This window comes from Paramisgurnus dabryanus, chromosome 4 (assembly GCF_030506205.2).
Source record: "Paramisgurnus dabryanus chromosome 4, PD_genome_1.1, whole genome shotgun sequence".
NCBI classification, from domain to species: domain Eukaryota; kingdom Metazoa; phylum Chordata; class Actinopteri; order Cypriniformes; family Cobitidae; genus Paramisgurnus; species Paramisgurnus dabryanus.
This window is the reverse complement of record NC_133340.1, coordinates 1130273-1158056: the sequence shown is the minus strand read 5'-3', so window position 1 is coordinate 1158056 and position 27784 is coordinate 1130273. Positions and strand designations below refer to the sequence as shown.

At 33.4% G+C, this 27784-nt stretch overlaps 2 protein-coding genes across 8 annotated transcripts in view; one reads left to right on the top strand and one right to left on the bottom strand.

Annotated features, from left to right (window-relative positions):
• pnpla6 (patatin-like phospholipase domain containing 6) overlaps positions 1–2685 on the top strand; it is a 41961-nt gene extending 39276 nt beyond the window's left edge. For 5 of the 6 annotated variants that reach the window (XM_065295465.2, XM_065295468.1, XM_065295464.1 and 2 more), the window contains 3 exons: positions 86–164; positions 242–390; positions 1139–2685. In XM_065295465.2, the coding sequence (XP_065151537.1) occupies positions 86–164; positions 242–390; positions 1139–1216 (306 nt within the window). In that variant the 3' untranslated portion in view covers positions 1217–2685. The remainder of the gene's footprint in view (positions 1–85; positions 165–241; positions 391–1138) is intronic. The other variant, XM_065295467.1, reaches the window with a different exon arrangement.
• Positions 2686–12641: 9956 nt separating this feature from the next.
• map2k7 (mitogen-activated protein kinase kinase 7) lies at positions 12642–27767 on the bottom strand. Of its 2 annotated transcripts, XM_065295469.2 has the most exons (12): positions 27614–27767; positions 24524–24571; positions 21782–21923; positions 20184–20250; positions 19979–20092; positions 19579–19698; positions 19216–19323; positions 18882–19061; positions 18105–18185; positions 17616–17758; positions 17479–17524; positions 12642–15035 (listed from the first exon to the last, which is right to left on the bottom strand). In XM_065295469.2, the coding sequence occupies exons 1-12, from the start codon at positions 27735–27737 to the stop codon at positions 14895–14897; spliced, it is 1314 nt and encodes a 437-aa protein (XP_065151541.1). In that variant the 5' UTR covers positions 27738–27767; the 3' UTR covers positions 12642–14894. The 2 variants fall into 2 exon arrangements, with proteins under 2 accessions (XP_065151541.1, XP_065151542.1); XM_065295470.2 differs by lacking the exon at positions 24524–24571 and having other exon boundaries at positions 12643–15035.
• Positions 27768–27784: the final 17 nt, after the last annotated feature.

Genomic DNA, 27784 nt, shown 5'->3' with positions numbered 1-27784 from the left:
GAGTACTTCCCTGTATATTGTGTACTTATATTACCCATAACATTTCAATGCAAACATTATTGTGTTTTGTTGTCGTTTGTTTCAGTGTCCTAGTGCAGATTTCACTGATCTGGCTGAGATCGTGTCGAGGATTGAACCCGTGCAGAGCTACTTAGGAGCCGATGGTCAGTTATTAAAGAACTTCAAGTCTTTGATTTTGTTCAGAGCTTTTTCTTTGACCTTACTTTTTTTGTGTGTCTAGCAGAAGAGTCCGATTATGCAACCGAGTATGAGGAAGATGGGATGGACACGGTGCGAGAAGAGGAGTGTGAAGAAGAGGAGGAAGAGGAGACTGAAGACCCAGAGGACCAGTCTCCAGGAGAATGGGGCCCAAACGGGGTTTTCACGACGGTCGGGATATCCAAGCACTAATTATAATTACTATACATTTGACCCTTATGATAAATAAATGTAAAGGACATTCTGTGAAGATAGAACTTTGATGTCTTTAATATTGACTGCGTAAGGTCATGTCAGTCATTGAAATCAAATCAGCTTTGAGGATCCAAATCTCATAAATAGATTACAAGACTTTAGATGGATTTCACAGACACACTGCAAAAAATTATTTTCAAGAAAAAAAATTCTTAGTATTTTTGTCTTGTTTTTAGTAAAACTTTATAAAAATTCTTAAATCAAGATGCTTTTTCTTGATGAGCAAAACGACTCTAGAAAATAAGTCTAGTTTTTAGACCAAAAATATAAAATTGAAGTGATTTTGTGCATAAAACAAGCAAAAAAAATCCGCCAATGGGATAAGCAAATTTTTCTTCAATTTAGTGTTTATGAAAAATTTTCAAGATTTTTTTGCTTACCCCATTGGCAGATTTGTTGCTTGTTTTATGCACACAAAAAAACTTAAATTTGATATTTTTTAACTAACTAGACTTATTTTCTTGGGTCATTTTGCTCATTAAGAAAAAGCATTTTAATTTAAGAATTTTTAGATATTTTTACTGAAAACAAGACAAAAATACTAGATTTTTTTTCTTGAAAATAAATTTTTGCAGTGCAGGGTCAAATATATACTAAACGCATTTTCTGAACCAAAAAATGTATAATTATGTATTAATTATGTTTCCCTATAATTTGGATGTAGGATGAGGACAAGACAGTGCGTCAGAGGAAGACCATCACCAGGAGGTCCAATGTCTTTTCTGAAGCCTCAGATTGCTGAATGGACGGAATGTAGAGGTCAAAGGTCATTAAATCAAGACACGTGAGGGCCTGGAAGGGTGCAGAAGTGAAAGCTTGATTTCAGTTGATTTGGGAAGTCACCAAAGATACTGTTTTACAGACTTCTTCTTCACTACGTCACCAAAACATTGACTCCCACTAATGTTGTTTTGCCGTTGGATTTTTTGGGCTCTAAGACTATACAGAGGCAAGGGACTCTGGGGACCCACCGTGAATTCAGTGGACCCAAAAAGTGGAAAACAGTCTGGGAGATAATTTTTCAGCATGTTATGGCAACAAACATTTCGGATGACAAAAGAATATTTCCATACAACACTAGTAGGACTTTAAGCAATATGTCTATAATTTAATTTCACTGTGTGTGTGCGCGCGTGCATGTGTGTGTGTGTCTACTGTCTACAGCCTGAAGTTAGCAGGAAAAGATTAACTTAAGATTTTAGGAACAATTTGTAAAATTCGTTTTGAAGAGGGATAAAGTTTTAGAAAGTTTTTGGAATAAAAACTAACTAATTAATGAATTATTAAAGGGTTTAACGTAAAGAAAATATAATTCGTTAAAATGTCACATATTGCTAAAATCAATAATTGAGACAAAATTAATTTTAGTTGCGGGAACATATGTATGTAGACAGCCAGGTTTAGTAAGGAAGAGATGTATAGACAGAAACAGAGTGAGGTAATAATGAGGTAGTCGGTGTGACAGGTCGACAGGAAGTGAGCGAAATAGACAGTTATGGATGCGAGTGAGGTAGACAGGAAGTGATTGAAGTAGACGTTAGATGAGGATGAGGTAGATGGGAGGTAGGGAATGAACAGGATGCAAGTTTTCTTTAAAATTTCCCATAAATGCCAAAAATCTTAAAATGTGCTTCAGGTAGTCGAGGCAGATGTCTTATGTTGTTATTGCACATTTAAAGAGCATAAAGGGGAACAGAACAGATGATATAGATGCAGGTTGGATTTGTATTATAAAGGGAAACAGCCTTTCTGTATAGAGTCCAGTTATAAAGCAGAGGCTGTTTATTCCATAGCCAAAAGTCATCATCCCTGATGTTCACCAATGGTAAATACTATAATCCATAATCGGTGTACAAAACCCCTGAGACCTCACTGAGATTCCCAGATCCCTCGACGCTTCTGCTTTGCCACAGAATGCAGAAACTTGTTTTGTATGTTCATGAGAATTTAAATTGTATTTAATTTACTTGTTTTACCACTGTTTTTTTTTTAACTGCTTTTTAACAAAAACATAGAGATCAAAATGGTTTATTACACAGAAGAGAAGATGAAATGATGTTTCTTATTTTGCTTGATTTGCACTAATGAATATTAATTTTGAATGTTTACCATCTAATTCTGAGAATCAGTGGAGTCATATGTGAATCTTGAAAGAGAATTAAATGCAGAATTAAAAAACCCTAATGAATAATAAAATCCTATTTAATGTCATGCTGACTCACTTTTGAAACATTTAAATTAAAAAAAAAAAAAAACTTAATTCAAAACAAGAAAGTCAAGTGATTCAAATGTTTAGATCCATATGTCATGCATATGAATAATGCATATTCATTCACTTAATTAAAGGGACAGAAATTGTGTCATCATCATGTTCTTATAAACTGTATACATTTGATGTACACAAAGGAAGATATTTTGAGGAACATTTGTAACCAAACCGATCAGAGGCCCCGTTGACTTTCATAATATTCTTTTTTCTATTGAAGTCATTGGGTCTCATTCACTAAGTATGAGTACGCACAAATTTGTTCGTAAAATGTGCGTACGGACGTTTTAACTTACAAATCATGATTCAACAAAAACTTTCATACTAAATTTTATTTTAAATGTATTCAAAAACGTAAGAACAACTTTTACCACATATACACAATAATCATACATTATCTATATATATATATATATATATATACAGTCTTGTTCAAAATAATAGCAGTACAATGTGACTAACCAGAATAATCAAGGTTTTTAGTATATTTTTTTTATTGCTACGTGGCAAACAAGTTACCAGTAGGTTCAGTAGATTCTCAGAAAACAAATGAGACCCAGCATTCATGATATGCACGCTCTTAAGGCTGTGCAATTGGGCAATTCGTTGAAAGGGGTGTGTTCAAAAAAATAGCAGTGTGGCATTCAATAACTGAGGTCATCAATTTTGTGAAGAAACAGGTGTGAATCAGGTGGCCCCTATTTAAGGATGAAGCCAACACTTGTTGAACATGCATTTGAAAGCTGAGGAAAATGGGTCGTTCAAGACATTGTTCAGAAGAACAGCATACTTTGATTAAAAAGTTGATTGGAGAGGGGAAAACCTATAAAGAGGTGCAAAAAATGATAGGCTGTTCAGCTAAAATGATCTCCAATGCCTTAAAATGGAGAGCAAAACCAAAGAGACGTGGAAGAAAACGGAAGACAACCATCAAAATGGATAGAAGAATAACCAGAATGGCAAAGGCTCAGCCAATGATCACCTCCAGGATTATCAAAGACAGTCTGGAGTTACCTGTAAGTACTGTGACAGTTAGAAGACGTCTGTGTGAAGCTAATCTATTTTCAAGAATCCCCCGCAAAGTCCCTCTGTTAAAAAAAGGCATGTGCAGAAGAGGTTACAATTTGCCAAAGAACACATCAACTGGCCTAAAGAGAAATGGAAGAACATTTTGTGGACTGATGAGAGTAAAATTGTTCTTTTTGGGTCCAAGGGCCACAGGCAGTTTGTGAGACGACCCCCAAACTCTGAATTCAAGCCACAGTACACAGTGAAGACAGTGAAGCATGGAGCATGATATGGGCATGTTTCTCCTACTATGGTGTTGGGCCTATTTATCGCATACCAGGGATCATGGATCAGTTTGCATATGTTAAAATACTTGAAGAGGTTATGTTGCCCTATGCTGAAGAGGACATGCCCTTGAAATGGTTGTTTCAACAAGACAATGACCCAAAACACACTAGTAAACGGGCAAAGTCTTGGTTCCAAACCAATAAAATTAATGTTATGGAGTGGCCAGTCCAATCTCCAGACCTTAATCCAATTGAGAACTTGTGGGGTGATATCAAAAATGCTGTTTCTGAAGCAAAACCAAGAAATGTGAATGAATTGTGGAATGTTGTTAAAGAATCATGGAGTGGAATAACAGCTGAGAGGTGCCACAAGTTGGTTGACTCCATGCCACACAGATGTCAAGCAGTTTTAAAAAACTGTGGTCATACAACTAAATATTAGTTTAGTGATTCACAGGATTGCTAAATCCCAGAAAAAAAAATGTTTGTACAAAATAGTTTTGAGTTTGTACAGTCAAAGGTAGACACTGCTATTTTTTTGAACACACCCCTTTCAACTAATTGCCCAATTGCACAGCCTTAAGAGCGTGCATATCATGAATGCTGGGTCTTGTTTGTTTTCTGAGAATCTACTGAACCTACTGGTAACTTGTTTGCCACGTAGCAATAAAAAATATACTAAAAACCTTGATTATTCTGGTTAGTCACATTGTACTGCTATTATTTTGAACAAGACTGTATATAGATATATAGAGATATATAAATATGTATTTGAATAAATATATATATATATATATATATATATATATATATATATATATATATATATATATATATATATATATATATATATATATATATATATATGAATATATATATATATGAATATATATATATATGAATATATATATATATATATATATATATATATATATATATATATATGAATATATGAATATATGAATATATATATATATATATATATATATATATGAATATATGAATATATGAATATATATATATATATATATATATATATATATATATATGAATATATATATATATATATATATGAATATATATATATATATATATATATATATATATATATATATATATATATATATATATATATATATATATATATATATATGAATATATATATATATATATATATATATATATATGAATATATATATATATATATATATATATATATATGAATATATATATATATATATATATATATATATATATATATATATATGAATATATATATATATATATATATATATATGAATATATATATATATATATATATATATATATATATGAATATATATATATATATATATATATATATATATATATATGAATATATATATATATATATATGAATATATATATATATATATATATATATATGAATATATATATATATATATATATATGAATATATATATATATATATGAATATATATATATATATATATATATATATATATATATATATATGAATATATATATATATATATATATGAATATATATATATATATATATATATATATATATATATATATATATATATATATATGAATATATATATATATATATGAATATATATATATATATATATATATGAATATATATATATATATATATATATATATATATATATATATATATATATGAATATATATATATATATATATATATATATGAATATATATATATATATATACTAGTCAACATTTGAAGTGGATCAAAAACTTTCATCCAAGTTATCCTAAGACCAGAACAGATATTGGGTATTGGTTTTAAGACAACTTTTAGGAAAGGTTTTGATCCACTTCAAATGTTGACTAGTGTATATATATATATATATATATGAATATATATATATATATATATGAATATATATATATATATATATATGAATGAATATATATATATATATATGAATGAATATATATATATATATATATGAATGAATATATATATATATATGAATGAATAAATATATATATATATATATATATATAAATATATATGAATAAATATATATATATATATATGAATAAATATATATATATATATATATATATATATATATATATATATATATATATATATATATATATATATATATATATGAATAAATATATATATATATATATATATATATATATATATATATATATATATGAATATATATATATATATATATATATATATATGAATAAATAAATATATATATATATATATATATATATATATATATATATATATATAAATATGAATATATATATATATATATATATATATATATATATATATATATATATATGAATATATATATATATATATATATATATGAATAAATATATATATATGAATATATATATATATATATATATATGAATATATTATATATATATAATAAATAAATATATATATATATATAATATATATATATGAATAAATATATATATATGAATATATATATATATATATATATGTTTATTTATACATATATATATATATATATGTTTTATTTATACATATATGTTTATTTATACATATATATTTATATATATAAATAAATAAATATATAATGTTATTAGTGAAAATCTACATGAATAAACACAGGGTTTTTAAATGTTTTTTAAATTCACGTGTTTATTGAAGTCACCATCAAATCAATTTTTTTTAAATATTGCAGTGTTTATCTTCACACAACCTTTATGAATTTTGGAGTCTAAATGTGTTTTCAAAAGTTGCGTTCATCTGTGAAGATTATCGTGCTTAAAAAAAAAAACGTGCAAGTGTCATAAACGTTTGTTAAACACAGAGCATGTTTTTTGTGATAATCAAAAAGTTTATGGGAAAAAATAAATGGGCTTTTTAATGAGGGAACCAGTGTACTGCTAAATCCCGCGGTTGGCCTACAAAAATATGTCGTCCCTGCGGCACTCTTATAATCTGTGCAGGATAGGACATCATCAAGTCCCAACACTGTAAAAACAATTACTTTTTGCACTTTAAAAAAAAACTAATTATCTCGACTAGTGAGGAGTTAATATAAATAAATAAAAATGAGTTGAATGAGCTTAAGTTAATTCAACTTTATTTGTAAAATTTATAGCAACTTTTAAATAGCCAAAAAAGTTTAAATAACTTAATAATTCAAACATTTAAGTGCAACAAGGAATTTAAAGATTACATTAAATGGACACTTCACCCATTTGCATTAATCTTTGTATAGTTAGAACCCCAGTCATGTTTTTGAATGGTCATGCATCATTTCCTTAGTTGCCGCTGAGACAGGAGAAATACAGATTTTAGTGCTGCACTTCCTTCTTTCAATGATGTAAAAATCATCATTTTGCATCATTGAAAGAAGGAAGTGCAATATCTTTGTTGAGGGAGTGAGACTACAAACACCCCTTTTCTCTGTCAAATAGGCACCCAATTCTAAATGTATGTTACATTTCGACTACAAATATGACACACTTTCAATAAAGATTAATGTTTCTGCGGGTGAAATGCTCCTTTAAATGACGTTACATTGCTGATGAGAATTTGCAGCGCTCCTTTCACTATTTTAACAATCTTAGTACCTTGGTGATCACAGATGATGATAATACTTACATTTAGTCTTTGAATAAAAACACAAAAACATTTTTGTATTTTTTGTTTTAGGTTTTTAAAAGTTTTTTATTAAAAAAAAAAAAATCCTGAGGTATTCACAATATAATGGCATTTCTTTCATTTGAAATTATAAAGAAAACAAAAGGTGGGTGAAAATTGTGATGATGATGATAAATAAAACTGTAATGGCTGTGTCTCAATACAAAGGTTGGGATAGTTTTGTTCCAGGCTAAGATTAAGATGGTACCAAAAAGAAAGAATTAATATAAAACAATTAACAATAAATTAAAGATCAATATTCACCAAAGACAAGCTACATTAGTCCAGCTTGGCTGTTGAGGTCAGATCTTATTTTTTTTTTACCCAAAAAGAGCGAAAATGTCTCAGCACAATATCAATATTTTATAATGTCTGCTATGCATCCATATACCAGAAAACATGGAAGGTCTAAATCTGTTTTTGGCATTTTAAATGTCTACTTTTTTTTGTGATGACCAACAACATTTCTAAACTCATAAGGTCAAATAATAACTTAAGAAAAACCTCTAATGCACCAGTGGATAAAAATAGTGAGATTTCCACATAAAGACACATTCTAACCATACAGTAAAACAGCCAAAAAATAAACAGCTCTGGGGAAAAATACTAAATAAACAAACAAAAAAATAATAATAACAAATAATAATAATAAAGCAAAGTGATTGCTTGGCTTCGACAGAAAAAGACAAACCTTTGACGCAACCTTTGAAACAACATGGCTTGCGATTTGTCTCCTTTGTTTTATTTGGTGTGATCTTAACCCTGAAGTGTATTAACATTAAGAACAAACGAAATAGTCATCGTTTTCAAAACTGAAACAAATAAACTTTTGGTTTTCTAACAGGAAAAAGACAACATCTAGTAGCAGATCAAACACAGATAAAAAATAAACAAAACAAAACAATATCAACAGCATGAAAAAAAGTACAAATTCAATAATGCATATGCAGATCAAAACAAAGTCAGGAGACATAAAAAGGCAAAAGTGTGTCTTTTTCCAAGAACGCAATTTAATATTTTGGAAAAAAGTACAGAAAATATATTTATATTTATATATATATGTAAAAATCATAAATAAAGATAAACGTTTTGTCTCCCTTCCCCCCTCCCTTTGACCCGAAACGAAGTGTAAAAATCAATGGCAGTTACTTCAGAGATCATAACATGCAACTGATATACTTACAGCAATGGACAAACTATTCATCTACCAACCCCAAACACACCCCTGCCCCGTCCCACCCTAGTACAATCCTTAAATATATGTCAGTTCATTGAAGAAAACAACAAAGAAAACATATCTGCTATTCATCATAAATTCTCTCTCTGTACTAGCTGAGGACAACCAGACTTCCCATTCTCTCAGGCTCCAGTAGTTGCGTGTATATACAGGAAGTTCAAGGGAAAAGCGACCGGGATTTGATTCGAGTGACTGCATAGTGAGTATTTGGTTGGGGCATCAGTAAGATCGTTTAAAAACGACAATTCTCATAAATAAATGAATTTTCCATCTTACACTAACGGAAGAGTACACTCCCATAACACACACACACACATACACAGATACACACAATAATGCTAGCTTGGTTTACATCTCTGTACATTACTAATCATTTGGTGTTTAACAATTTGCACGTCTACTGTCTGATAGAAACATGTTTAGGAATCAGGAAACACCTGTTGACAAAACTCACACACGCAGGAGTGAAAACTAATAAAAAATGAATCATTACAATAAAGAAAAACTGAAAGAGTACCAGAAAATGTTGAACTGAAGTTTTGTGTGTGTGTGTGTGTGTGTTTGTGAGCAAAACAAGACCATAAGAGTGAAGATAAAGCATTCAGTTCAGATCAGAAGGCCTATAATGACCCGAGAGTATATGAGGTACAATGGCTTTCGTACCTCAATCGTGAATATTTTCGCCTTCTGTCCTCAGAGTAACAATCCAGCATTTGCCAACAACGTCACTGGTTTGAATGTTTGTTTTTTTTAAGCGTAATGCTGCAGTGATAGCTTTGAGATCTACCGAGAGAATGACGGACAGACAGACAGGCAGGAATCAGAATATCCGTGATGAATTTCGACATCGCAAAAAGTTAATTGTTAAAGATTTTATTGGGGATGTAAATAGTTAAAAGTCATAACATTAGCTCATAAATATAGTGTTTGAGAACATTTTCCAATTAGACGGAAAACGAATCACCCAACTTACAAAATTCATGCGAAAGTCTATTATTAAATAACCAGCAAGTGACGTGAACGATTTCGAAAACAACTTCATCCACCGCAGGACGGACACAGGAGGACAATTACAAACGTATCTGTCTGAATCTGATATCAGATTTCTAGCTCAAATATATATATATAGATATTACCAGCTGGTGTATTGTCTGCGGTTAATCGTGTTAGTTACGTACAGTGAGACGTGAAGTTTGTGCGAGTTGAGCTACAAATATAAATACATCTTCCTTGCTTTCTCACTTCCTTATCGCATCTTGAGCGCTCTAGTTATTCGTTCTCGTATTTGGTAAAATGTGTGTACACGATACAGTGTTTTATGCATTTGGTTTAGAAAAATAAAACAAAGTCCTTTGGGGAACGTAATAACTGAGAGCAGCATCTAACGTAAACAGTAGCAGCAATACGAAAATAAATAATAATAATAATAATAACAATAGTAGATAATACGCAAAACTTTCAAGAGTAACGAAAAACAGTGAGATGCAACACAACTCATCAACTAACATACAATGATACATTGGTTCAATACGATTGAAAGCTTTTATGCAACATCCAGCTAGCTCACAATACAGCGATCTATGAAAAAAATCTTTCATTGCCCGTCCTTAAAAAAAATAAAACGCACCAAAATAAGCCAATACTTTAAATAGGACTTAACTGAAGTCTTTCATTCATACTTTCTTTAGTCCTTTCTTCACTTAGCATTACCACAAAACATCCTTTACCATTGCTCTAACTTTCCAAAAACAACATCCCATTACCCTCAGATTCTCTCTTACCGGTTCTTCATGCATATTTTTCGCACACACTTCTGCACTCAGTCTAGCAGTGATTTGGCTTATTTAGTGGCTTTGGTTGTGAAATTTGCTGAAAACCTTCAGCGTGACCCACGAGCAGAAATGCTGAAATCCACTGAGAACAAAGCAGTGCTGTGTCCAAACGTTTTATCTGGAAAAACAAGCTTTGGTTTGTGGGAACTCAAATGCTCATGGGACCTGAATGAAATGATAAGTTTGTCTGGGTTTATGAACACAAAGTGAATCACAGCAAAAATGTTCTTGTTTTTTTTTTTTAAATGGAGGAAACATTCAACAATTGCTCTCTCAACTCACATCATTGAAAACTGCTATGCTTGTCTCTCTCAGATAGATAAAAATGACCATGACAACTTCTCTTCTCTCTGCTTTTCTTTTGAAACTTTATATATTCGAAGACTAGAACACAGCTAAAACTTTCTTAATATTTCTAAAACTAATCCACCTGAGGTGTACATTGTGTGCAACTTCACACAAGCTGGACTATTTTTTTGTGTTTTTTTCCTAGTGATTGATAACTGACCAGAGCGATTATGTGCTGATATTGTCCACTGGCTGATAACAGCAGATGTTAGGAATGCACAGATAATCGACTTTACAATTAAAAACTAATCGGATTACAATTATGGGTGAACCAAATACAAATACAGCTGTCCATTTGTGTGCGTTTCGGCAATTTGTTCAGGCTCCAAATACAGCCATAAATTTTGGATTTTAACATAACTACCATAATTATTTGTGATTCACATTAATTATTTAGTTTTGAATGTTTAGAATGTATATAACATTTTAAAACATCAATGTAATTGTTTTACACCGCAATAATAATCGCAATTAAAACATCAAGGTGAATAATCAAACATTATGTTTTTTTTGTGTAAATCTTACACCTCCCAATCTGCTTGCAAGCAAATCGGGCCACCCTGATCAACACGAGTCTGGCTATTTATTTTGTTTTTAAATACGTTTTAAAGCATTTTAAGTACATTTTTTTTATTTAGTAACTTAGATCTTGCAGAAATATTAAAACTGCAAACTGTAGCTTTTTTGATTAAAAACAAAAACAGTTATTGGGCAAGTAAAAGGGTGAAAAAAAATATGCAAAATAATTTAGAAAAAAAGGAAAATCTTGTTTATAAATATTTTTTTGTTTATAAATATATGTTTTAAAGAATTTGGAGTAATTTATTCAAATTTAGTAACCTTTATCTTGGAGAAATATTAAAACAGTTATTTTGAAAGGAAAAGTGTGAAAAAATTGAAAAATTATTTAGAAAATTAAAAAAGGAAAAATTTTCAATGGACATTGCAATTTTTTGTTTATAAATATATGTTTTAAAGAATTTTGAGTAATTTATTCAAATTTAGTAACCTACATCTCGCAGAAATATTAAAACTGCAAACTGTATCTTTTTAATTTAAAAACAAAAACAATTATAATTGGGTGAGTAAAAGGGTAGGGGGAAAATTTGGCAAAATAATTTAGAAAATTAATAAAAAGGAAAATCTTGCCAATGGACATTGCAATTTGTTTGTTTATAAATATATGTTTTAAAGAATTTTGAGTAATTTATTCAAATTTAGTAACCTTTATCTCGCAGAAATATTAAAACTGCAAACTGTAGCTTTTTAATTTAAAAACAAAAACAATTATTGGGCGAATAAAACGGAGGGGAAAAAAATTGGCAAAATAATCTAGAAAATTAATAAAAGGAAAATCTTGTCAAGGCACATTGCAATTTTTTTTGTTTATAAATATGTTTTAAAGAATTTTGAGTAATTTATTCAAATTTAGTAACCTTTATCTCGCAGAAATATTAAAACTGAAAACTGTAGCTTTTTAATTTAAAAACAATTATTGGGCGAGTAAAAGGGAGGGGAAAAAATTGGCAAAATAATTTAGAAAATTAATAAAAGGAAAATCTTGTCAATGGACATTGCAATTTTTTTTGTTTATAAATATGTTTTAAAGAATTTTGAGTAATTTATTCAAATTAAGTAACCTTTATCTCGCAGAAATATTAAAACTGAAAACTGTAGCTTTTTTAGTTAAAAACAAAGTTATTGGGCAAGGAAAAGGGTGGAAAAAAGGGGCAAATTAATTTGGAAAAAAAAAGGAAAATCTTGTAAATTGACTAATTAAGTTTAAAAAGGAAGCTTTATCAATTAAAAATAAACAATATATTATTGGACAAATACCTAAAAAAATTCTATTTTTTAAAATGTGAGCTACATTTTGCAGGTAACGTCACTTTGACATCATTTGACCCTAACACATATAAAGAAGAAAACTGCAAATAAATTGCAATTTTATATTTCAAACAGAGATGGCAAAAAACGACAATACATATTGCAGCTTTAAGGTGCATTGTGTAACTTTTATAAGGATCTCTTGACAAAAATGCAATATAAAACTATATTAAAAACTATATTATCAGTGGTTAATCTCACAAAATTAACTGTTTGTTTTTATTACCTTAGTACGAGCCGTTTTTATCTACAAACACTGCTGGTCCCCTTACATGAAAGTCGCGGTCATGTTTCTACAGTAGCCCTAAACGGACAAACTGTCTTACAGAGCGCGTTTCATCCCTACGTTGTCTCAGATGACGACACGTTTGTTCTGTGGCATCTACCGTAACTTTTCATTGCGTTTCGAAATTAAGGTCTGTTGGAATTCGCAATCTAACCACTAGATGCTGCTAAAATCCCACATTATACATTTAAAGGTGACATAATGATTGAACGGGGTATTTATCCTTGTTCTGTGATGTGACATGTAGACAAAAAATTTTTGTTTGAGTCTGTAATGCCTTAGAAGCTTCCTAAAAACCTCTCTCAGATAGCTCTATTAGGGTGGGGGATTTTAAACAAGTGGTTTTGCACCTATTTGGCTCCCCCTACTGGCTTAACTTGCAATCTCATTACTGATTGGCTGACTTTGCTGCCACTCAAAAAATGTAGCCAATTATTTTAAAGTGGAGGGGCAGTTAGATGCCTGTGATGTCATAAGCATCAGTTTTTCAGATTGGGCCGTTTTCTGGCTGACATTTCTAAAAGAGGAATTTCTATGAGACTGAGATGTTTAGCATGTCTAGCACTTTTTGTATGTTCGTGAATGTGGGTAGACTACCATTATTCAACAAAGACAAGGTAAAAATGTTTTTTCATTCTCTGTCCCCTTTAAATGATTATCTACAATCAACATAGTATCAGCCAGTGGCAAACCTGCTCCATGTATAAATATATCAGTCGACCACTAGTATTATCTTTATATGCATTCATCTTCATATTACTATCTTATCTAGGAAATCTATCTTGCTAAAGATAATTCCAGACCAAACTTATTTTAGTAGCTACTCTAAAAATAAAAAATAAACATTCTGCCTCTAAAAATCACTCATTTTTTAAATACTTGACACTGTTAGTGAAATATCTGACACCGCTTTCTAGCACGAAAACAACAATTCTATAAAACATATCATGAGTGTATATATATATAGAAATGTGAAGACGCGCCACATACTGAGAGACAGGACAGATAAACGGATAACACACACACACACAAACACGCACACACTCACACCATTGCACAGTGTTGTTCGACTACTCTGTTCAGTCCCTGAGTAAGGGGCTACGGAGGACTTTATAACGTGCTGATATTAAAGTGAAGGGAACGGATTAAGCGGATCCTCTGTGCAGACGTAAAGAAATCATATCGTGTGCAGTGAGGAATACTAAACGTAGTACAGCGGTAAATGCTTGTAGGTTTAGTGAACCAGTGCTTAACTGTAAACGTGCATATGTGTGTGCGTGTCACAGTGAGTGTGTGAGTAACTGCGACCTGTAACGTTCCATCCTGTTCGATGGGTGGATGAGGAGGACGACGAAACACGAACGGATTTCAAATTTACATGGAACCTGCTCAGGATTGTCTGTCGATCGGTCAAACTCCCAAACGAACATTCTTTCGTTTCAGTGATTTCGTCTTTTACAATCTGTCCATTTTCAATGCTCCTTCCATTCCGAAATTTACATTTATAACCTGTCCGTCCATGTCTCTAAATCAACCTCGCAATATTGCATCATTCTCTCTCTGTCTCTCTCCGTCTGGCTACCTGCTGAAGAGAGAGTGAAGCTGGTGATGACTGAAGCACTGGCTGCTGCGTGGAGACTCGGTGCGCTCCATCACCGTCTGGAACCAGCCCGCCACGTCTACTTCCGATACCTCATAGCGTCTGATAAAACTGTGTTCCTATGACAAAAATAAGGCCATTATAATAGGAGAAAAACAGATCATGAAAATTAATTTGTGATGGATCATTATTTCGACCCAATTAATCTGCTATTATTGACTTTTTGGAGATTATCATCAGTCGATAATCGGCTAATACTATAACAAACCTGTACACTATTTTAGTTGCATAACATACCCTTTTTAAAATATGTTGAGTATATAACAAACTTACAGTGTCATAAGGGTCAATTTTTGATCTTAAAGCGGAATAAATACATTTTCCATTGATGTATATGAGAATAAGACAATATTTGGCCTGAGATACTACCATTAAAATATGAGGGTGCAAAAAAAGAAAATATTGAAAAAAATTGCCTTTAAAATTGTCTAATTGTTTAAAAAGTCCTCAGCAACGCATATTACTAATAATAAATACATTTTTGATACATTTACGGAAGGAAATTTACAAAATATCTTCATTGATATTTAATATCCTAATTGTTGGTTTAAATAAATAAATGATTAAAGATAAATTATTGTTGGCTATTGCTACAAATACACTCAACCTAAAGGATTATTAGGAACACTATACTAATTACTGTGTTTGCTCCCCTTTCGCCATCAGAACTGATTCTTTGATTCAACATTTGCTGAAAGCATTCTTTAGAAATGTTGGCCCATATTGATAGGATAGCATCTTGCAGTTGGTGCTCTATTGGGTTGAGATCTGGTGACTGTGAGGTCATTTTAGTACAGTGAACTCATTGTCATGTTCAAGAAACCAATTTGAAATGATTTGAGCTTTGTGACATGGTGCATTATCCTGCTGGAAGTAGCCATCAGATGGTGGGTACATGGTGGTCATAAAGGGATGGACATGGTCAGAAACAATGCTCAGGTAGGCCATGGCATTTAAATGATGCCCAGACCTGGCAAAATTTTTCCAGTCTTCAACTGTCCAATTTTGGTGAGCTTGTGCAAATTGTAGGGTCTTTTTCTATTTATAATGGAGATGATTGGTACCCGGTGGGGTCTTCTACTGTTGTAGCCCATCCGCCTCAAGGTTGTGCGTGTTGTGGCTTCACAAATGCTTTGCTGCATACCTCGGTTGCTCTTCTTTCAGCTTGAGCTTCAGCTTCAGTCGGGCCATTCTCCTTTGACCTCTAGCATCAACAAGGCATTTTCACCCACAGGACTGTGCATACTGGATGTTTTTCCCTTTTCACACCATTCTTTATAAACCCTAGAAATCATTGTTCCTGAAAATTCAAGTAACTGAGCAGATTGTGAAATACTCAGACCGGCCCGTCTGGCACCAACAACCATGCCACGCTCAAAATTGCTTAATTCACCTTTCTTTCCCATTCTGACATTCAGTTTAGAGTTCAGGGGGCGTATTACAGAAAAGTCCTAACTTTAAAATCTTATCTTAACTGTTTGGTAACCATGGTAATTTCAGTTAGGACCTCATTTAAGACAAAAGCTATTACAGAATGATGTTCCTAAATGCATTATCTTATCTTAACTGCAGATAGGAAAGTGGTATTACAGAAGCATCCTAACTTGACAAAACATCCTAAAAACAGTCTTAACTTTAGGGTAACCTCACAGGTGTCCTAACTTAAAACTTAAATGAGAGCCAGCTGAAACAATCACATTATGATAGAGCTGCGGGAGAATACAGTACACACTTGACTCAGCATCTATTTCTTGTCATGTCTCTATCAAATATTGAAATGTACAATAGTATCCTAGCACTTAGGAAGAATAATTTTTTTAATTTTTGTAAGTCACATTTGCTAAATGTTTAAATTGAATGGTAACTGATAGATGATGTGCTAAAACACTAATACAGAAAGACACAGACTATGATTACTATGAATTTAATAAAATGTATTTTTCTGGTCCATTGAAATTAAAAGGACAATTCTTTTGTTTACTGTAGCAGCAGCTCACGCATTGCTGGTTGCTTGGTAACAGACATGACAGTTGATAGCCGAACATGATTAAGCGATTTGGGATTTCCTAACTAGAGATGAGATAAGATTTGGTGAAATAAGATGAGAATCCTAAATCAATTTAAGATTTGCTTCTGTAATATGAATTTGTGAAAAATCTTAACTTAACACATCATATCTTAAGTTAAGACCTAAGATAGAATGTTTCTGTAATACGCCCCCAGGAGATTGACTTGACCAGGACCACACCCCTAAATCCATTAAAGCAACTGCCATGTGATTGGTTGATTAGATAATTGCATTAATGAGAAATTGAACAGGTGTTCCTAATAACCCTTGAGGTGAGTGTATATCCGTGGGACTTATGATTGATTTTGTTGTCCAGGGTTGCATACCGGTTGATATAAATTGTATGCAAATTACGGTTGTATATAAGTTTATTTGAAGTATTTGACTGAATGTTCAAACAACACTACATAAAGAGAGTTGCATGAGATACTTACAAGCAGCTTGTGGTATTTTGGCCTTTTTCTGTGATCCTTTGTGAGACTGTAAAACACAGAGGGATTAGATCTGTAAATATGTAAACAAGCAATAGATATTTCTACAATACGCAGTAACTATGTGATGGAAGGTGTACCAGTCTTTAACGAAGGACTGAAAGTCTGGAGAAAAGCCCATGCCAAGAGGAAGGACCGGTGGGTCCTCTTGAAGAACTTTGGTCAGAACCTCAAAGTCTGTCTTGCAGTTCTTATAAGGAAACTGTCCAGTGGCTAGCTCCACCTATAGGCAGGGAAGAAATACAAATAATTTACAGGAATTCAGGAAGTTATGTTGCATCCAAAAACCGCCAACATCTTTATTATAAAGTAGCAGAAAAGCGAGGCGAGTAGTATGTCCAAATTCATAGTACTTTGAGGCGAAAATTACCCGGATGACCTACTACAAATAGCAAGATTTGGAGGGTGCACTCGATGGACCCTTTACTATCCCATGAGCCCCCGGGAGAGGAGTCACCCAAAGAAGAAGAGGTGTTGTCATATTCAAAAATGTCAAAGGATGAAACCCCCCTCTGGCAAACCGAAAGGAGCCCAGAAAAGGGTGTCAACACAGTGATGGAGGAACTCACCAGAGAAATACCGAGACTCCAGACGTCAGCTCTGATGTCATAGTCTGGCTTACTGGGGTCTGGAGGGTCTATTCTCTCAGGCTGAGAAACACACAGAAGACAATGATTTACACGGTACAATATTGTTCTACCTTTGGAACACTGCTAATGCACCTTAACTCTTTCCCCGCCATTGACGAGTTAACTCGTCAATTAAGAGAAAACGCTTCCCTGCCAATGACAAGTATTTCCAGCTTTCCGCAATACTGCTATTATCCACCAGGTGGCACTCTTCCACAACTTATAAAACGCGGAAGTATCGCCATAGGGCAAACAGCTGTATGTCCGTGTAAGTTTTGAGGATCGCTCTGAATCTGATTTCTATCAAAAGTCATTCACAAAAACGTTCCCATATTTGAGAGGTGATAAAAGAGAACAAATAAAGATAGAATGAAATGTTGTTGTTTTTTTATCAGAGGGTCTGTTCTTTCATTTGAGATCTTGTATGTTTATATATTTATAGAAAACATTTTCTGGAAGGCATTAAACTTTTGTGAAATTCATAAAAAAGACTGTCAACTTCATAAAAAATAAAAGAAAACGCTGGTGGGGAAAGACTTAATATTTGCTATGTCTGCCTTTAAAACAACAGCAAACACTAGATGATTCATATTATCCCACAGGAATTAAAGAATGTTGCCTAAAAACATCTTTTCAGCAGAAAAAAGGTGGAAAATGCAGTTATTTCTCCTTACATAGCTGCTTTTCAAAATCCCCCATGTTTATATGCGAACTTACCGCCATGTACGCAGCACACCCGGCACTGCGAGTCTTGGCTTTAGAATCCACCAATCGCCCGCTAATGCCAAAATCACACAGTTTGATTTGGCCTTTGTCATCCAACAAGATATTTGAAGGCTTCACGTCTCGATGAATCACACCGTGTTTCTCTTTTAGGTACAGCAGAGCGTTCACGATCTAAACACAAGAGGAATCAAGACAGACGCAGAAGAATGCATGAAGCATGAAAAAATAACCACCAACCCTTTTGGCGAACATGATTTATGGGACAATAAATACACAAGAGCATAAAGTATCAAGTTAAAACAGGCAAATGTAAAGGAAGTCTTACAGCCACAGTCATCTTTCCCAGAATAGCCTCTGGTATGGGCCCTTGGATCCTCTTCTTTAGCTTTTCTGCGCATGTCCCCATTAACTCCATGGCTATGAACACATCCGTCTACAGAACAAGTGATAGATAGGATACATAGATAGATACGTTATTGATCCCCAGTGGAAAATTAAGGTGCATTAGCAGCTAAACAGAACTAAAGACATTGAATTATATTTAAATACATTCCCAATAGATCATAGGTGTCCACGTTTAATTTCTTTCCAAGCATATGATTATTGATGCACAATACTATTGTAGGTGGACAAAGCATTGAAAATGAGATAAACAAATTATAAGTGTGTGTGAGAGAGAGATCCTTACATTAGTGACTATAGCTCCATAACACTGGATGATGTATGGACAGTCATGACTCTTTAATACAACATCAAGATCCATGAGGATTCTCTTATTCTCGTCTTTATTACCCGTCCTTCTCATTTGCTGTAGAGAAACATTACAGTGGAAGATAAGAAATGTACTCAAACAGCAGTGATGTTATTAGTTAAAGTAATTACTCCACAGCTTAACTGCTGTTTTAATGTCTCTGTAATTACAAGGAAATGCAAGTAGAGGAACATTTGGATGCACAAACTTCTATCTTAAAAAAGAAATACAAATCGCATTGTTTAATTCACGAATATCCAATTAAACCTTTAAAGCCGTGGTTCTCAAACTTTTTTTAAAATGATGAATAATGCAGAATTGCTCAAGCTAAACTCACCTTGACAGCGATGACATGGGCAGTCTTTTTAAAGCGAACTTTGAAGACCTGCCCACAGGTTCCACTGCCGATCTCGCCCTCACTGATCAGATCCGTCACCTCTGCTGGGTAACGCTGGATAACACACATACAAAGTTTGATACTTTCAGAATTCAATATCAGCATAACCTACAAAAAAAAGGCCGCTATGAATGGTGAATCTTACCTGTCCGTCAATCTTCAGGTAACCAGTTTGTTTCATTATCTCCTGCAGCTTCTGATCGATTTCAGCACTGAGGATTAAAATACGTGATTTTGTTAATATAGCTTTCTTGTAATGGCTACAATCTTTAAAATGTCATCGTTTCAATTTTGTAGCTGTGCGGTGCACTTGATGTTGATACAATTTAAAGGAAAACACCACCGTGTTTCAATATTTTACTATTTTCTTACCTCAACTTAGACAAATGAATACATCCCTATCTTTTTTCAATGCATGCACTTAATCTTTGTATAGCGCGTCGTGAATGTGTTAGCATTTAGCCTAGCCCCATTCATTCCTATGGCTCCAAAGAGGTATGAATTTAGAAGCCACTAAACACTTCCATGTTTTCCCTATTTTAAGAGTTTAAGCGGATAAAAAATAAGAAACTATATTATATGGCGGAAGAGCACTTAGTTTGCAACAGTAACATCATCACTCCAGACAACTCCCCTTCTCGCTCAAACTTCTGTCAATATTACTGCGCCTGAGGTCGAAGTGCTCTTCCGCCATACAATATAGTTCTCATTTTTTAACCACTTAAAAAAAATTGCCACTTTTTATTTTGTGCCACCATACCTACTCGTGTAACTACTCATGTCTTTAAATAGGGAAAACATGGAAGTGTTTGGTGGCTTCTAAATTCATCCCTGTTTGGATCCTAAGGATTGAATGGGGCTAGGCTAAATGCTAATACATTAACGATGCGTTGCACAAAGATTAAGTGCAAGCATTGAAAAAGATAGGAATGTATTAATCTGTCTAAGCTGAGGTAAGAACATAGTAAAATATTGAAAAACAGTGCTGTTTTCCTTTAAGACTACAAAATATTATTAATTTTATTATTAATTAATAAGCTTGAATTTGAGACAAAATTGCAGCTAAGAAGAATTTTGGCTGTTGGACCACAAAACCAGTCATGGGTATATTTGTAGCAATAGCCAATAGGTCAAAATTATCTATTTTATGCCACAAATCATTAGGATATTAAGTAAAGATCATGTTCCATAAAAATATTTTGTAAATTTCCTACTGTAAATATATAACGATATTATTTATCATTAGTAATATTTGTTGCTAAGGACTAATATGGAAATAAAATGTACTTGAAAGGTGATTTTCTTAATATTTAAATGTTTTGCCCCCTTAGATTCAAGAAATTCAAATAGCTGTATCTTGTCCAAATATTGTCCTAATATAACAAACCATACATTAATGGAAAACTTATTTATTCAGCTTTGAGGATGTACACATCTCAATTTCAAAATAATTGACCATGACTGGTTTGTGGTCCAGGGTCAAAATTATTATATTTCATTTACATAAAAATTGAAAAAAAAAATTGACACAAAACTGAGAAATTATTAAATATGTGATATGTATATATATATATATATATATATATATATATATATATATATATATATATATATATATATATATATATATATATATATATATATATTTACATATCACATATTTAATAATTTCTCAGTTTTGTGTCAATTTTTATATATATATATTTTTATTAATTCATTTATTCGTGTGTGTGTGTGTCATACTTTTCAAGGCTCTTCTGTAGGCAGTATGGTGGGGTGGGAAGCGTGAGCATTTGTCGGGGTCTGCTGGGGTACGAGGGGTGTTGAGGAGAACTTTCTGAGGAGGATGAGCGACTTCCATCATTGGCCAGCGGTAACTGCAGAGCTGTAGATAAAGAGCAAATGTTACAGGAAGGAAGGCAGGCAAAAAGTCAGTTACTGTCGATCGACAGTCATAACTGGGAACAGTAAGGATTTCAAATGAAGTATCCCATGTCTCCATCAGGTCTGGAGGCCCGCAATATCTGATCCAGACTCAGTCCTTTGTTCTTAAGATTGGATGATAGTTAGACACCAAGTTTGGATCAGGGCCTTTAGTTGTGAAAGGCTATGAGAACTCTACTACAATCTATTCAATAATTTACAATAATAACAATTAGGTAAATTCACAACTTTTTATAAAAGTACCTCTCTGTTGACCCCTTTTCAGCAAAATGATGCTTGTGGTTCTCCCAAAACTTGGAGAGGACTGAGCCACATTACAACAGAATTTTTTTTAAATTTATGCTATATCTAATTATGAGATAGGAAGCATCAAAGTTTTGATCTGACATGATCTAAGTCAATATTAAAGATACCCAAGTTATACCATGGACTGACATGCTAAGATCAGACACTCATACGCAGAAATCACATTGAGTCTGCTAAATAAAAAACAGCCAGTTAGTGTTAGCATTCCCAGCATGCACCGGGGCAAAGTCTCGAGAGATAAGCAGTGGTCACCATCGGGACCAAACCGTGCAAGACAAAAACATTTTTTTCAGCGCTACAAACTTCAGTTTTTGGACCACACATCCAAAAAATGACGCCGTTTATGAGCTTACTAACAAGCCCTGTAAATATTGTAATGAATATAAAGGAGTTAAATAAACGCCATTCAACTTCTGATTCTTCCTCTGGAAAACCTGTTCATGGGAGAGAATCAGTTAGTTTGGGTTAGTCAGTGAGATTAGGCATTTCGGCCACACACATACAGCATACGGACACCCGTTTGGCACACACAAACGCCTGCATGGCCATAATCCACATCTGTGCAAAAGACAGAAACTTTTTCTCCCAGACAGAACAGAGAGGGCTGAGACAGAGGCACAAAGAAAAGATGTAGACAAGCTGAAACCGAAGAGTTACTGAACGCACAACATCCCGTCGGATTGTTTATGGGTGCATTTCTTCACAATCGTGCCGTGCGGTTATAGCCAAAACATGCACAATGTCTGATCTTCCAGTAAAACAAGTTAATCCTTCACACAATCACAACACACACTCGCTGCTCTGAAGAGGAGGTTCCGAATGGTTAAATGAGAGAAAGGATGGAATGAATGAAAAAGGATGGGTTGTATATAAAGATAAAGTAAGAAAGGAATAGACAGTCATCTAATTCAGCCATTAGATAAAATTAGAGTCTAATATAGGTTGTGATATCCTGATCCACAAAATCTGCACTAAATGTGCCTCAGAACAATTTTAAAGCCACAATATGTAGATCTTACACCGTTAGAGGTCGCTATTACACAAAAACAATAACCAAGGAGAAGCTTTAAGGATTAGTCCATTTTCTTAAAAAAAAATGTTGATGTCTTTCTTTGTTCAGTCAAGAAGAAATTGTGTTTTTTGAGGAAAACATTCCAGGATTTTTCTCATTTTAATGGACTTTAATGGACCCCAATACTTAACAGTTTTATTGCAGTTTAAAATTGCTGTTTCAAAGGAGTTTAAAGGACTCTAAACGATCTCAAACGAGGCATAAGGGTCTTATCTAGCAAAACTATTGTCATTTTTGACAAAACAAATATGCACTTTTAAACCACAACTTCTCGTCTTTCTCCGGTCCTGTGATGCACCAGCGCGACCTCACGTCATCAATACGTCATCACGTCAAGAGGTCACGGATGACGAAAGCGAAACTACGCCCCAGTGTTTACAAGTGTGAAAAAAGAGGACTGTTCTGACGTTGTTGTATGTGGAATGATACTTATTAATGTCTTTGTGTCAGTTTATTGTTTAAAATGGTTCACAAATGTGTGTTTCATATATGTAACACGCGACCTTCCTATGTCACTACGCAATTACGTGAGGTCACGATGGCGCGTCAAAGGACCGGAGATAGACGAGAAGTTGTGGTTTAAAAGTGCATATTTTTTATTTTTCTTGTCAAAAATGACAATCGTTTCACTAGATAAGACCCTTATGCCTTGTTTAGGATCGTTTAGAGTCCTTTAAAACTCAGTTGAAAAAAACTGTTAAGTGTTGAGTTAAGTGTTGGGGTCCATTAAAGTCCACTAAAAAGAGAAAAATCCTGGAATGTTTTCCTCAAAAAACTTAATTTCTTCTCGACTGAACAAAGAAAGACATCAACATTTTGAATGACATGGTGGTGAGTAAATTATCTGGATTTTTTTTTTAAGAAAATTGACTAATCCTATAATGACGTTATGGTGTGTGGAATTATGAGAGATGTAAAGATTTAACAACCCCTTTAAATATCTTTGTGATGGGTGGTAGAGTATTAAGAGTAGGAGGACAATAGCAGAGACAGAGAAAAAGCAAAAGAGACGGAGAGATGCAAATGATACATTAAATGTAACCTGCGAGAGACAGAGATAAAGAGAGAGAGAGAGAGAGAGAGAGAGAGAGAGAGAGAGAGAGAGAGAGAGAGAGAGAGAGACAGAGAGAAAGAGATGCAGCGTGATGTAGTGATGATGGTACCTGCGCGTTGGGAGGGGGCTGGAGCTGGACTTAGCTGGATCACGATGACTAGATACAGGAGAAAAAAAATACACACACACTCATTACTAAAACACCCCACACACACCAACAGGATTCACCGCTTCCTTCCTCATGTACCACTCCAATGGTATATCCATTCTGACACACACAAACTTGCAGGCAACCTATAAATATGTAATGTTTTTGTTACTACTGTTAATTAAAGATTACTATAGCTTCCACCAGAAGTGTTTAATCTGGATTATCCGGTGTGAAAGTCAACACGCAACCAGACTGATTTCACTTTCCCAGTTCATGCTCTTAAAGGGGACATATCATGAAAGACTTTTTCCATGTATAAGTGCTATAATTGGGTCCCCAGTTCTTCTATCAACCTAGAATATGTGAAAAAGATCAACCCAGTTACTTAGTTTTGGTAAACCATTCTTTGCAAACATGTGAAAAAAAGATCATTGAAATCTGGCTCCCCTTGTGATGTCAGAAAGGGATAATACTGCCACTTAATCTGCACTAACCAACCACAGCACTGCCATTTAGTGCAGAGATCAGCTCACTTGCATTTTAAAGGACAAACCCAAAAACGGCACATTTTTGCTCACACATACAAAGTGGCAATTTGAACATGCTAAAATAGATTACCTATATGATATTTTGAGCTACAACTTCACATACATGCTCTGGGGCCAACGAAGATTTATTTGACATCTTAAAAAAGTCTTGTGAAATGTCCCCTTTAAAGGGATACCCCAGCCAAATATCAAATTACCCCATGATTCACTCACCCTCAAGCAATCCAACATCTTTCAGACGAACACATTTGAAGTTACTGTAGAAAATGTCTTTGCTCTTCCAAGCTTTATTATGGTAGACAACAAGGATCAGAATACAACTTCTGACTTTAAACTCCCAAAAAGTGCATTCATCCTTCACAAAAGTAATCCACATGGCTTCAGGGGGTTAATAAAGGTCTTCTGCAGGTAATCGATGTGGATTATCTCTGTAAAGGATGGATGCACTTTTTTGGGCTTCAAAGTCAGAAGATGTTTCCTGATCCCTGTTCCTACCATTATAAAGGGATGCATAATGATTAATCGCGAATAATCGATAGCAGAATAAAAGTTTTTGATTACATTATATATGTGTGTGAACTGTGAAAAATAATTATGTATATATAAATATGCACACATGCATGTATAATTTTAAGGAAAGAAAAAACATATTTATATATGTATTTATATTAATATAAATTAGTGAGGCACCGATGTATCGGCCGCCGATATTTATCGGCCGATTTTTGATGAATTTGAAACCATCAGCATATCGGCAATAGCATGAGAAAGGCCGATACCAATTGTTTATAAATTAAATGCATAAAGAAATCCATTATATGTAAAAAATGAGTTAATGTTGTTAATAAAATAAATGCTGAATAGCAAAAACCACCTTTGAAGGTTGTCATGCTGTCTTATTATATTTGTTTTAGCTTAATTTGTGTCTCTCTTATTATGTTGGTCAGTTGAATGTTAATTAGATCCAATCCATGTTCAGTAAAAATAATTTGATGCAGAAATAAACTAGCTAATAGACCAACTGTATAGTATTGTATACAAGTGTTTAATATCGGTATCGGCCAGAAGTTGTCTGTTTAAATCGGTATCGGCCCAAAAAAACCTATCGGTGCATCCCTAATATAAATTATACATAAATATTCAAAACTATATGTACATGTAAAAATTTCTTAAATATATACATGCATGCGTGTGCATTCATCTATACAAAGTTATTTTACACAGTTCACACACACACACATATATGTAAACAAAAACTTTTATTCTGCTATAGATTAATCACGATTAATCATTATGCATCCCTACTTGGAAGAGCAAGGATATTTACTAAAATAACTCCAAATGTGTTCGTTTTAAAAGATGATGGACATAGGTATCTCGGATTGCTTGAGGGCGAATAAATCATGGGGTAATTTTAATATTTGCCTGGAGTATCCCTTTAAGAGTTTACTAGGCAAAATATCTGCCTGTGACCACATAAAAACAAGAAACACCAATGTGACTTTCATAATGTGACACATTTCAGATTCAGTTTTGTAAACAAAACCATTCGTGGACCCCATTGACTTCCATAGTAGGAAAAAAGAATTGGAGTAAATGGGGTCCACGAATGGTTTGGTTAAAACATTTCTCAATATATCTTCCTTTGTGTTTAAAGCAGACAAACAAAAAGTAAAACATATATTACAGTGAATTTTCTTAAAGATAGATCTAGTATTGTATATTGGTAGGTCAATGAAAACACATCATTGGTCGATCTCAGTGTTCATTGCAGGACAGGCCAATAACTTCCTATCTTACACTTCAGCTCAGTGTTCACTTAAAAATACACTAAAAACAAATCACTTAAATGGCCTGTGGTCATTCTTCTGCAATAGGTGTAGTTAAATTATGTGATGGAGCACCTTTAATATGATCCCTACATCAATAGAAATCATTACAACAGTGGCCAAGTGAAGACAGCACAATCCAAACACAAGATCCAAAGAGCAACCAAACCGGCAATAACGACACTGGAAATCTGCTATGGTTAAGATTTTTCAACACCAAACAGTAACAGCATATCTATCTAGCTAAATGATGATGGTGTTTCCAAGTGAAGACTGATATGTGAAATACAAGCATGGACTTAAAAACAACCATACGGCGAAAAGAGATAAACGAATTGACAGATATGTGGGTATCAAATAGACAGACAGACTGATATATGAGTATCATGGCCTGCTAAACACTGCTAGCCGCCAAGCTAATGCTAGCAAGCTAACTGCCATATGTTTTTTTTATTTGTTTTAAATTTTACTTCTAGAAATACAATTTAAAAACAGTCTGGCGGACAAACCCGGATAACCAGCCTCCGCTATACCTTTAACGGGGGTCCATTAGACTGAACGTGAGTGAAGTGTCAGGATTTGATCGGTTTGTTTGTTTATTTCATGTAGCCTGTGATTCATCCCTCCCCCTTCATCATCAATCAAGCATCGCTTCATTCACACACACTCACTTGGCCTGGGACGCGACCGGTGCGGGCTCACGTCGATGTTCAGGTCGATTCGTTTGCGAGCTTCTTTATTTTCCTGCTTGAGTTTCTCCTCGATTCGGGAGAGTCTCTGCTCCAGCGACGACATCTTGGAAACTTCAGCAGCACCATCGAGCGCCGCCACTCACTACCCTC

What these genes read in the sequence shown, in the direction of transcription:
- map2k7 (XM_065295469.2), bottom strand. Translation starts at nt 27,737, where the DNA reads ATGTCGTCGCTGGAGCAGAGACTCTCCCGAATCGAGGAGAAACTCAAG. An exon ending in ATGGAGCTATAGTCACTAAT is followed by an intron (nt 19,324 to 19,578) that starts GTAAGGATCTCT and finishes CTTGTTCTGTAG; the next exon opens with ACGGATGTGTTCATAGCCAT. An exon ending in GGTGTGCTGCGTACATGGCG is followed by an intron (nt 18,186 to 18,881) that starts GTAAGTTCGCAT and finishes TGTGTTTCTCAG; the next exon opens with CCTGAGAGAATAGACCCTCC.